The sequence below is a fragment of the Capricornis sumatraensis genome, chromosome 3 (assembly GCF_032405125.1).
Source record: "Capricornis sumatraensis isolate serow.1 chromosome 3, serow.2, whole genome shotgun sequence".
Classification (NCBI taxonomy): Eukaryota; Metazoa; Chordata; class Mammalia; order Artiodactyla; family Bovidae; genus Capricornis; species Capricornis sumatraensis.
The window spans coordinates 20,896,919-20,908,974 of NC_091071.1; the positions used below are offsets into that span (position 1 = coordinate 20,896,919).

Here is a 12,056-nt window from a genome sequence, read left to right on the forward strand (position 1 = left end):
TAATGTCTCTGCTTCTTAATATACTGCCTTGCTGAGAAGCAACTTACCACACATGTAAAATAATTCCCAGGCCCAAAATCAGGTAACACAGAGGGTGTGCTGTGGACAACGTGTTGTTCAGTTGCTCAGTTGTGTCTGACCCTTTGTAACCCCATGGACTGCACTCACCAGGCTGCTTGTCTTTCACCATCTCCCAGAGCTTGCTCATGTCCTTTGAGTCAGTGATGCCATCCAACCAGCTTGTCCTCTGTTGTCCCCTTCTCCTTCTGCCTTCAATCTTTCCCAGCATCAGGGTCTTTTCCAATGAGTTGGCCCTTTGCATCAGGTGGACAAAGTATTATAGCTCAGCATCAGTCCTTCTATTGAATATTCAGGGTTGGTTTCCTTTAAGATTGACTGGTTTGACTGGACAACGTGTGTTTTCATACAGAATTTCCCTGAAATGAATAATGGTATAGATTGAATCAAATTGGCATGCTGAAATGCTAATGTCCATGTGATGGTATTTGAAGTGGGTGCTGTGGGAGGTAATTAGGCTTAACTGTGGTCCCGGGGTGCATCCCTCATGATGGGATTAGTGCTCTAAGAGGAAGTGATCAGAGTGTGCTGTCTCTCCACACTGTGAGGACAAGAAAGCAGCACTCTGCAAACCTAGAAGCAGGTTGTCAACACCACCTTGATCTTGGAGTTGCCAGCCTCCAGTGGGAAATAATTGTCTGTTGTTTAGGCCACTCAACCTTTAGTATTTTGTTGTATCAGTCCAAGTTTACTAAGACACTTAATGACTATATAATTTTCATATAGAAAAGTGCTACAGGCAACAATCTGTGAGATGGAGATGTGTGTGGCTGGATCTATTTTGAAGCTAACATAGCACAGCAAATGTACTTTGAAACTTATATTGTGTGTTTATTTGGGGCAGGGATGGGACCTAAATTCCTATGGATGCATGCATGCTAAGTCGCTTCCATCATGTCCGACTCTTTGTGACACTATGGACTATAGCGTGCCAGGCTCCTTTATCCATGGGGTTTTCCAGACAAGAATACTGGAGTGGGTTGCCATGCCTTCATCCAGGGGATCTTCCCAATCCAGCGATCGAACCTGCATCTCATGTCTCCTGCATTTGCAGGTGGATTCTTTTAGCGCCACCTGAGAAGACCCTAAATTCCTATAACGACCTCTTATTTCTTCCACTGTTTGTCTGGCCATTCAACAAGTATTTATCAGTACTGATGTGCCAGGCACGACCCTAGGTAAGTGGAGACGTAGAAGTGCACGAAGTTCCTGCCTGTATTAGTGGGGTGAGGCAGGTAATGGAGTACAGAGCACTTGAGCTTCAGAGGAAAATTACCCATTATCTAGAGAGCACACTTACAACTATGACAGCAATGCAAATAATTCTTGCCTGTAAACATGCAAATTGGGGAATTCCCTGGTGGCTCAGTGGTTAGGACTTCGGGCTTCCACTGCAGCCGGCTGGCATTAGATCTCTGGTCAGGGAACTTGGATCCTTGTAAATCTCACCGAGAAGCCTTAAATGAAAAGGTAAAAAGCAAATGAATAAATATATAAAATGCAAATTAACTCTGAGCTGCTTTTGTGTCTATTTGCATATCTGTTGCAACACTCCTTTATTCTGTATAAATTTGCCCATTTCCTGACTTCTCTTGAACAGATTATAATATCTGCTTGGTTCCCTCATTTAATTAGTGTTAAATACTTAACGTGTTCATTTTATAATGTGTGATAATCATGACTTTTTTTTTGTTGGGGGGTGGCGATTATCCTTTGACACAATGAGTAAGCGCCTAGCACCCTCATAGTGTAACGTATTATGGAGAAAATAGAGCAGAGTATAGAGGTAGGTGGTGGTCCGGAAAGCCCGTCCGGAATAAAAATGCTAGAGAATTCATTATCTGAGACTCAAATTAACGGGGCGTCGTCTATTTTATCTGGTAAGCCTTGTGAGGTTGACTTGACGAATGCTGACCTGGTTGCGGGTCTGGATGACCAGCCGCGAAGCCGCCTAGCGCTGAGTGGAAGGCTCTCGGCGAGGCTGAGCCCACCTGCCCGGGCCTGCGCGGAGGCGGGACGTGATCGGTGGGCGTGGCCACACCGGCCCCGCCCCGTCACGTGCCGGCCCTCGCCTGCCGCGTCGGCAGCCCAGGAACGCTGCAGACGCCGGCGGCTGAAGCGCAGGGGCGGCCGCGGCTTCGGCGGCGGGGGCTGGGCCATGGCGACGGCGACGGCGGTGGCGGCGGGGGCCGGCGCCGCGGCGGGCGCTGAGTCGGCCGAGGGCCCCCGGGTGCCGGCAGCGGCGCTGGAGCTGTGGCTCAGTGAGTAGCCGGGGCTGCCTCTCGGCTCGGGCGCAGCGCTCCACGTGAGGCCTCGCTTCCCGCCTCCCCGGGCCTTTCTTCTGAGGCTGGCGGGTGGGCAGGTGGCCGCGGGAAGGCTGGCGCCCGAGGAGGCAGGCAGGGCCCGGCACGGGTGGGAGGATCTCTTCGGCGGGCCTGGAGAGGAACCCCAGGAATCTGCCGCGGCTGCGGGCCCGAAGCTAGGCGCTCTGCGCCCCCCTGCCCGCATCGCGGTGCATAAACACTGTTAACAACATAATGGCTACGGTTTATTGAGCTTCGCTTATATGCCAAATACTGCTAAAGGGCATTTCAGCCGTTAATCCGTATTACGACCCCTAGAGACAGCTTCGGTTACTAAGCTCGTTTTGGAGAAGGGCACTTTTAGACTTAGCTGTGCAACACACCCATCCTCTGGGAAAGAACTCTTTCTGGCTCCCGACTTTAATGTCAAAAGAAGCCCTGTAAACCTTTTGTGCGAGTTCCTTCTATTGTCTCATGTAAGAGTCATGGCAGTCCTAGGGGTAGTTACGGTCCCTGCGTTACTGATTGGGGTCTTGAAATTCCAAGAGAACAAAGCATATACTCCTTGTATTGGGCTGTTGGGTGCTGGGAGTACTAAGATGCTCACAAAGATATATTTCAGTAGGTGATGGAAGCCGATAGGAGCAGCACTTTGCTACGTTAAGGCAAATGGGAGGGATACTGGGCTTGTTTAAGGTGCAGTGGTGGGAGTTGGTTTGTTTACGAGGGGATTGTCTCAGGGGACATAGCATTTGAGTGGACAATGGAGGCGACAACATTTCAGATGCAGGAAGCTGGGGGAAAGGAGAGTGTGGAGCATTCTGGGAGGAAGGAAGTCTGCCGCAGGAGTGCAAAGCCTAAAGAGACTGCATGGCTAACTGGGGCGAGATCCTACAGGGTCTTGTGGGCTGCAGAAAGGAGTTCAGAGTTTATCCTTGATGTAGTCGGGGAGATGTCAGGGCCTGGAACTCTGATCAAGTGTGCATGCGTGCTCAGTCTTGTCTCACTCTTTAGCGACCCCGTGGACTGTAGCCCGCTGGGCTCCTCTGTCCATGGGATTTCCCGGGCAAGAATACTGGAGTGGGTTGCTATTTCCTACTCCAGAGGATCTTCCTGACTGCCTCCTGCACAAGCAGGCGGATTCTTTACCGCTGTGCCCCCTGGGAAGCCACTCTGATCAAGTACCTCTGTTAAAAGCATCACCTGCAGCTGTGTGAAGAGCTGAATTGGTTCGGGATGGGAGAGTCCAGGCAGAGAGTAAATGAAAAGCTCTTCTGGTAGTGTGTCGGGACTGAAGTACAAAGGTATTGGGATGGAGAGTAGAAATAATTAGCTAATTCAATCAGCAGCCTTACTGCATGAGAATAGAGGCAGGGGACCAGAGGGATCAAGGTTAGATTGCAGGGTTCAGGCTCAGGTAACTGATCGGTTACAGATGCTTCACTTGTGGAGTTTGAGGTGCTTGTGGCACAAAGAAGCTCTCTGGGCAGTTGGTTGACTTCAGAGAGGGTAACAACTGGAGGTCAACTTGAGACCTTCAGTTCATTAGCAGTGAGCTTGTCTGTGCACATTAGGAAGAACAGAGTTTGCGCATGGAGCATCTCAACATGGAAGAAGCAGGGTTGGGGGGCGTGGGTGCTGAGGTGGCAGTGCTGAGAGAGAAGGTGGAGCCTACAGGCTGCTGGGAGGGGGTGAGCTGCAGGTCTGTAAGGAAGCTGTAGTTGGTAGGTTGTTTTGCTGCTGAGAAAGAGAGAAGGAGGATGGGGGAACTTTGCATTTGGCAACTGAAAGATTACTGAATTATCTCAGTGTCAAATGGTGGGGACAGAAAGAAGGTGGTTGACTAGAAGGCAGTGGAGTTGCAGAAGTCAAGTGGGCTGGGTTAGAGACCAGCTGACCGCTGACCCAGGTGGGGGAGAAAAAGGGAACCAAGGCTGTTTAGGAGGGGATCCTTAAGCTCCAGCTGTTTTAGGCCATTGTGGTCCTAAAGTTCTGAGATCTTCCAGTCGTTCGGGTAGGGCTAGAACCTATCCCAACAGCACAGACCCCCTTCCCAGTCCAGCAACCAAAAATGCCTCCAGATGTGCCCTGGGACAGAGGCCCCAGCTCTTCCCCTCTGCACCTGAGATCCTCTGAGTTTGGGCTTTGGAGTGTTGAGTGGACTGCAGAAATGTATCTTGTAGTCTTTGTGGTTGTGCGGTTTCCACCTCCCTGCCCCTGCCTGCCATAGGAGCAGAGAAAGTAACTGTTGAACCAGACTTGTGGGGGCTGGGGCCCAGTGGAGGTGGTACGTGGATGGACGTGCGCTGGAGAGGCTGGTGGTGGGGCAAGGCCTGGAGTGTAGTTGAAGAAAGTCCCTGAGTCTAGGCTGGATGGAGAAGGAAGTCACTCCAGGGGCACATGAAGACCCCAGAGCTCATCTAACTGACGGATCTTACCTCAGCAAGCAAGGCAGCTGTGTCCCTAAGGCTGGAATGTAATAGCCCCACTGGGGCTCAGATGGTAAAGAATCTGCCTGCAATGCATAAGACCCAGGTTCGACCCCTGGGTCAGAAATATCCCCTGGAAAAGGAAATGGCAACCCACTCCGGTATTCTTGCCTAGAGAACCCTATGGAGAGAGGACCCTGATGGGCTACAGTTCATGGGGTCTTAAAGAGTCAGACTCAACTGAGCGACTGGCGCCTTGGGGTTGTGAGGATCAGGGAAGTTCATGCGTCTCAAGCACATGGAACAGTGCCTGTGCACAGTGCTAGCTATTATCATCTCTAGTCTTCTTAGTAGAGAGTGGAAGAAACGAACTCATACTGTTTGCCAGAAAAGGAAAAACACTGGACCTAGAATTGGGAAGGAGTAGTTCCTGAAAGGAATGCCAGGAACCTGTTTCACCAGAAGCTCAAGCTTTAAAAATACAAGTAGCAGCTTCTGGGCGTTTTGCAGCTGACCCCACCACCGCCACCACCACTTAGTTTATTTTGGGTGTTGTTCCACATGACTGCATTTAGAGCTGCCTCCTCCTCCTTGTTAATGAAAAGCCTCCTGAGCCTGGTGGCATGGGGTGCTATACTCGATTTAACCAGTGGAGTCTTGACTATTAACAGCAGCGCTGGAGCCTCATGGTCTCAGCTCTGCTAGTGCTGCGAGGGAGGCATTGGCTTAGTTGGATGCTCTGTAATCTTTCTTCCATCTGCTTGGACCTACTCCCAGGTGATAAGTCCTGTCCTCCAGCCTCACTTTTCTGCCTCCCTTGGGGATGAGAGTGGTCTGGATTTCGATCTATTTATGTTCTCCCAGCTTCTCTAGAACTGAGCTGATTCTTTATCTTGGACCCATCACTCCTGTGGTGGATCTTGGCCTTTCAGCACTGCTTGCTGTCCGGGTTGGTGTGTGTCTGCCCCACGCAGTGCATACTCACTGCCGCAGGATTGAGTTCTAAGTGTTCTCACGGTGACTGCTTCCCCACAGCCCCAGGGCTCCCCTGACTAGCACTGGCTGCTCTTAATGTCAGGGTCATGGCCCTGGGGGTGGGGGTGGGGTGGCTGATGTGAGATGATTTGGCTTTTGAATTAGTCACTGTTAGATGAACCATTCAGGGAATTCCCTGGCAGTCCAGTGGTTGGGATTTAGTGCTTTCTCCGCTGTGACCTGGGTTCAGTCCCTGGTCGGGGAACTAAGATTCTGCAGACTCGCAGCAGGCCCCCTAAACACCCCCCACCGCCCCGGGGGAGAAAAAAGCTATTTCACTCACAGCGGGAGGGCTCGGCTGTGTTCTTTTTTTTTTTTAATTTAAAAAAATTTTCAAATTTTTAAAAATCCTCTGGGAGTTACTGTCTCTGGACCTGCTCAAGGCCACTGAAATAGCTTGGCAGGATGGGATTAGGTGTTTGGAGACCCAGTTATTTCAGAACTGGAGTAGCCATCTCCTGGTGTCATCAGTATGTCCAGCCAACTGGTCAGACTTTGAATAGTGAAAGATGAATCATTCATTCATTAGTAGGTATCCTTGCTGATGACTGTCTAGGTGCTGGAGGGTTTTGGAGGTGAATGAGAGACAGGCCTCCTTCCTGCTTAGGGAGCTGATAACTTAGTGGTAAAAAGGTCAAAGAACCTAGTTCCCGAAAGAGGCCCTGTCTTTGTCAGAGATCTGAAGACTGACATTTGGGCCGTGGAATTGGGCAGACCTGAGATTTTTTTTGTCATTTTCCAGTTTTGTGACTGGGCAGATTTCTTCATCTATAAAATGCTGAGCTAACATTAGTACCAGCTTCAGTTTTCTGAGGATTACAGGAAAGGGATGCTAGGAAGGCACCCAGCGTCATGTCTGACACAAAGCAAGTTCTTAAAAAACAAAGTTGGGGGGCCGGGCAGCAGCTATGACTATTATTGCAGTTATTTGGGAGCTGTGAAAAACCTTCAGGGAATCCTTATGATATAGATATAGCAAATTTTAAAACTTACTTACTTTTTAGATCTTTTTGCTGCTTTGCCCTGGTTATGGGTTTAGAACATTATTTAAGCTTGTAGAGTTTTTTTTTTCCCTTCCTTTCTTTGGAAAACCTGGTGACTTGGTGGTAGGGGAGGAGGGAGAGAGCTGGATTCTGCTTGATGAACAGGGTCCTACCTGCTCTTCTCTGCCTCTGGGTCACAGAGCACGGCTCCCCAAACCCCCGGGCCACAAACTGGTACTGGTCAGGTTGCAGCAAGTAAGGAATCAGGCTGCACAGCAGGAGGTGAGCGGCAGGTGAGCGAGCGAAGCTTCATCTGTTAATATATTTACAGCCGCTCCGCATCATCATTACTGCTTGAGCTCCACCTCCTGTTGGATTAGTGGTGGCATTAGATTCTCATATGAGAGCCGACGGTAAATGTAATGTGTTTGAATTATCCTGAAACCACCTCCCCCACGCCACCCCCTCCTCATCTGTGGAAAAATTATTTTCCATGAAACTGGCCCCTGGTGTCCAAAAGGTTGGAGAACTGCTGTCACACAGTCATGTGTTGAGGTCTGAAAGTCTTTTAGGTGTCAAGCTTGACCTTGTGAACTGAAGCTTTGTGAAGTTTTAATGATACAGAAAGAAGTAGTTCAGATGAGTCAGGTCTCCTTTTTTCATTAATTTTTATTGCAGTATCGTTGCTTTACAGTGTCGTGTTAGTTTCTGCTCTACAGCTACGTGAATCAGTTATGCATATACGTATATCCACTTCTTTTTGGATTTCCTTCCCCTTTAGGTCACCACGGAGCATTGAGTAGAGGTCCCTGTACAGTACAGTCAGATCTCCTTAATCAGACTCTCTTGAGTATTTCAGCTTTCAGTTTATTTCCTGAGTAATTATTTTGTGCCTGTGCCTAAGGCACTGTACCAAGCATTATAGGGAAAATAGTGGTTCTACCTTAGTTTTGAAGAGACTTTTGAAGTTTAAGTGTACTAAGTCGTGTACATATTTTTAAAGGAAAACACAAAGACGGTTACAAGATTGTCTGTCTTTTATTGATTACTGTTTGCTGCTATACTAAGTATTTCAGACACTGTCTTCTTCTAAGATTCATTCATTTGTTTGCAGTGGGTCTTCGTTGCTGCTTGCAGGCTGTCTCTAGTTGTGGCGAGCGGGAGCTACTCTGGTCGCGGTGCATGGACCTCTCACTGCAGTGGGTTCCCTTGTTGCGGGGCATGGACTCGAGGTGCACAGGCTTCGGTGGTTGCAGGACGTGGACTCTGTAGTTGTAGTTCACAGGCAGATGGAGTCCTAACCAGTAGACCACCAGGGAAGCCTTAGACAGTATCTTTTGAGAATCTCATGATATCCCACGAGGAAGGTACCATTTTCCTTATTTAATAGTTGAGGAAACTAGGGCTCTGAGAGTCCAATAACATGTAACTAATAAAGGATGGAGCTGGAGATTCCTGTCCTAGAAGAGCAGGTAGGATGTGGGTCTTCTGAGATGGAAGAGATGGCTTCTGTTTTGTGGGGGTGGGTGATAGATTAAGAAAGTCCTTATGAAGTGGCATTTGAATTGGGATTCGAAGGGTGAATAGCGTTTTGAAAGGTGGGACATAGAGAAAGAACTTTGAGGAGGAAAAAGGCGAGGAGCATGGGGAAACTGATAACCTGATTGCTTTGCTCTTCTTTGTTGTCTCTGTTCACTTAGGATGGGGCTGATGGGTGGGAAGGTGGGGGATTGAATACCTGTCCTTTGAATCTGATGGTGGAGCTAGGGGCACGCGACTTCCACGTGACATAAAAGTGACTGCCGTCTGGAAAGTTAAATTCTAGTTGACTGTGGAGTCTTTTTTGTTTTTAATTATTTATTAATTTTTGGCTGCGCTGGGTCTTCATTGCTGCATGAGCGCTTTTACTAGTTGCAATGAGTGGGGGCTGCGCTTCAGTTGCAGCGTGCAGACTTCTCATTGCGGTGACTTCTCTTGTTGTGGAGAACAGGCTTTAAGTACATGGGCTTCAGTAGCTGTGGTTCCTGGGCTCTAGAGCACAGGCTCAGTGGTTGCTAAGGCTTAGTTGCTTTGCAGCATGCGGAATCTTCCCGGACCAGGGATCGAACCTGTTTCCCCTCCACTGGGAGGTAGATTCTTAACCACTGGACCACCAGGAAAGCCCCTGTAGACTTTTAAGTGATCAGAAGGGAGGAGAATTAGTTGGGGCTGGAGCAGTGGAGGAGGCTTTTAGGAGCAGATGGAAATTCAGAATGACCTCGAGAATGGATAGAGAAGAGAGAAGTGGACATTCAGGCAAAAGGGATAGTGTCAGAAGTATGGCCATAAAAATTACTTACTTGCAGAATTTGAAAGAGCTTCTCTGTCAGGACCAATAGGAAGTTTCATTGGAGAGCTGGGTAGTCCAGGATAAGCTGGACAGTGGGGAGTAGGGGAAGTGTTATGAAAGGGCAGGACAAAGACAGTCTCGGCAACTACTTTATGAGAATGTGGCTTGTTTCAGTTGGAAAGCCGGGCCTGTGGAATGGGCATCCTTGCTGGGGCAGGGATTCTAGGCGGCCGCAGTGGGAAGGGAAGACGCTGCTACCATCTAGCACCAGGAAGGAGTCACACAAAGATTCCAGGAAGTCAGGGATGGCTCCACCCCTCAGTGGAGCGTGGGCTTACATTAGGCCTTCTGATAAGCCCCCTTTCTCCAGGTGTTTCCTGCTGTGGGCTGTGCCCTGGTCCCTTCATGCTGCATGTTCTCAGATTACATACAAATAAGAATGTTCGGGGCGGGGGGGGAGACCCTAGTGTGACTGGATCTGGGTTCCTTGGGCATATGTGTATGGTAGCAGAGAGAAACAGCATTCTGAGGAGTGAAGGCAAAGAGGTCCTCTTGTCAGACAGGATAAGCCACTGATGTGGAGAAGCTGCTTAGGTAGGACAGAGGATTTCAATAAGCGGAGGCTCAGGTTTCGGCCTGTTACTTCGGGGACATGCTGGGAGCTGCTCAGGGCTTCACTGTAAGTTCTAGTCTTCCTGTCACATGGCTGAGAAGCTTCCAGGTTCTTGGTGTGTTATGCCGAAGTCGCGAAATCTCCCAGTGACCACCAGGGAGCCGATATCCAATTCAAAAGCAAGAGAGTTTTTATTACCAAGTTCGAGCTGGAGCCCCACCGTTACTGACGCAGTGGCTATAGGGAGGAGCCCCGGGTTTTGGATTACATTGCTTATATAGGGAGTGTTCATGAAGAAAAGAATTTCTAGGTAGGGGGACGTCGGATTGGTCACTTTCTTTCGAAGGGTTGTGTGTTGGTCCCTATTACCTAGGTAGACCACAAGTTCCTGAACGTTAAGTCAGGAGATTCTGGTCTGGGGTCCGATTGGCTCGTGGGTGGTGGGGTGAGGTCAGGGGATTTCCAAAGGCTCTTTTCCCGGAACCTTACAAAATGGAGTTTTTCTGTTAACAAAATGGAGTAGCTTAGATACTTCAGGTGGTCCCTGGTGGTCCAGTGATTAAGAATCCGCCTGCCAGTACAGGGAACATGAGTTCAATCCTTGCTCCAGAAAGATTCCACGTGCTGTGGAGCAACCAAGCCTACACCCTGCATCTTGAGAAAGCCCAGTGCAGCCAAAAAAATAAAAATAAAAAAGAAGTTTGCAGGTTGTGACCTATGCATAGATGCTGGCCTGTACCCATCCTTGTTGCAGGGCCACGGTGGGGGGTCAGCATGGGGATGAAGAAGGTACACATAAGCCAAGCCTTGCCCTGGGAATGGAGCCCCTTTCAGGATAGCAGCTGGGGAACCAGTTTGCTCGTTCATGCAGTCAGCAGTCCCTGAGGCATGGGCCATACCCGTGCCTGAGTGATGAGCATGGTCGACCCCTGACCCCCCCAGCTGTCTGCTTGCCGGGTGCTGTCCTCGGGAGGTGTGATCCACACAGCCCTTGGCTGTTGTCCTATTTTGAGGGGTGGAGATATAGAGCGGTGTGTATGTTTCCCTTTATTATACTTCAATTTTACTTTTTATTTCCTTGACAGATAAAGCCACAGACCCAAGCATGTCAGAACAGGATTGGTCAGCTATCCAGAATTTCTGTGACCAAGTGAACACTGATCCCAATGGGTAAGGTGACGTCACACACATGCCCGACTTCTACAGGCACCTCAGACTGTGTGTGCCTGCCTGTGTGTCTCAGGATTGTTTTACGTAGCTTGGGCTTTGTTTCCTTTTTTCCTCCTTCCATGATCTACTGAGTATGTTATTTTTTTAAAAATAGCAAATTCATGTAGTTTTCTTAAAAAAAAAAAAAAAGTTTGTAACTGGCAATTATTTTAAAAATTTTAAATAATTTTTATGAAACACTACTGCTGAGGAGCTCTCTGAATGTTAGGGATAGAGTGTAACTAGGGTACATAGTAATATGAAAGATCAATGTGCTCCTATTAAAAAAAATTTTTTTATTTGCAGATTATATTATATTTAGCAGCATATTTCTGAATGTCCATTTCAGAGCCGCAGTAGATGCTTTTGTTGTTGTTTAGTCACTAGGTTGTGTCTGACTCTTTTTTGACCCCATGTAGCTCACCAGGCTCCTCTGTCTATAGGATTTCCCAGGCAAGAATACTGGAGTGGATTGCCATTTTTTTTCTCCAGGGAATCTTCCCAACCCACAGATTAAACCTGGGTCTCCTGCATTGGCACCCCACTCCAGTCCTCTTGCCTGGAAAATCCCATGGGTGGAGGAGCCTGGTAGGCTGCAGTCCATGGGGTCGCTAAGAGTCAGACACGACTGCGTGACTTTACTTTCTCTTTTCACTTTCCTGCATTGGAGAAGGAAATGGCAACCCATTCCAGTGTTCTTGCCTGGAGAATCCCAGGGACAGAGGAGCCTAGTGGGCTGCCGTCTATGGGGTCGCACAGAGTCAGACAAGACTGAAGCGACTTAGCAGCAGCAGCAGCTCCTGCATTGCACGCGAGTTCTTTACTACTGAGCCACCAGGGAAGCTTGTTAAGCTAATTTAAATACAGTCTTTTTTTTTGTTTTTTTTTTTTTTAAGAAAAAGCAGAGGAAGAGAGGTTAAGATTTTATTGCATTTGATTTCTGAAGTGTCTGAATGGGAACTTTTTTCCACACCTAATTTTTGGCCGTGAAGCACGGCCTGCAGGATCTCAGTTTCCCAACCAGGTATCAAACTGCCTCCTGCAGTGGAGGTGTGGTGTCTTAACCATTGGACCACC

The 12,056-nt window shown here is 48.6% G+C and overlaps 1 protein-coding gene across 1 annotated transcript in view; it reads left to right on the forward strand.

Annotated features, from left to right (window-relative positions):
• The first annotated feature begins 2,277 nt into the window (after positions 1 to 2,277).
• The window catches only part of GGA2 (golgi associated, gamma adaptin ear containing, ARF binding protein 2), a 28,960-nt gene continuing 19,181 nt past the window's right edge, over positions 2,278 to 12,056 (forward strand). Inside the window, exons 1-2 of the mRNA XM_068967746.1 lie at positions 2,278 to 2,339; positions 10,856 to 10,940. Of these exons, the coding sequence (XP_068823847.1) occupies positions 10,876 to 10,940 (65 nt within the window). The 5' untranslated portion in view covers positions 2,278 to 2,339; positions 10,856 to 10,875. The remainder of the gene's footprint in view (positions 2,340 to 10,855; positions 10,941 to 12,056) is intronic.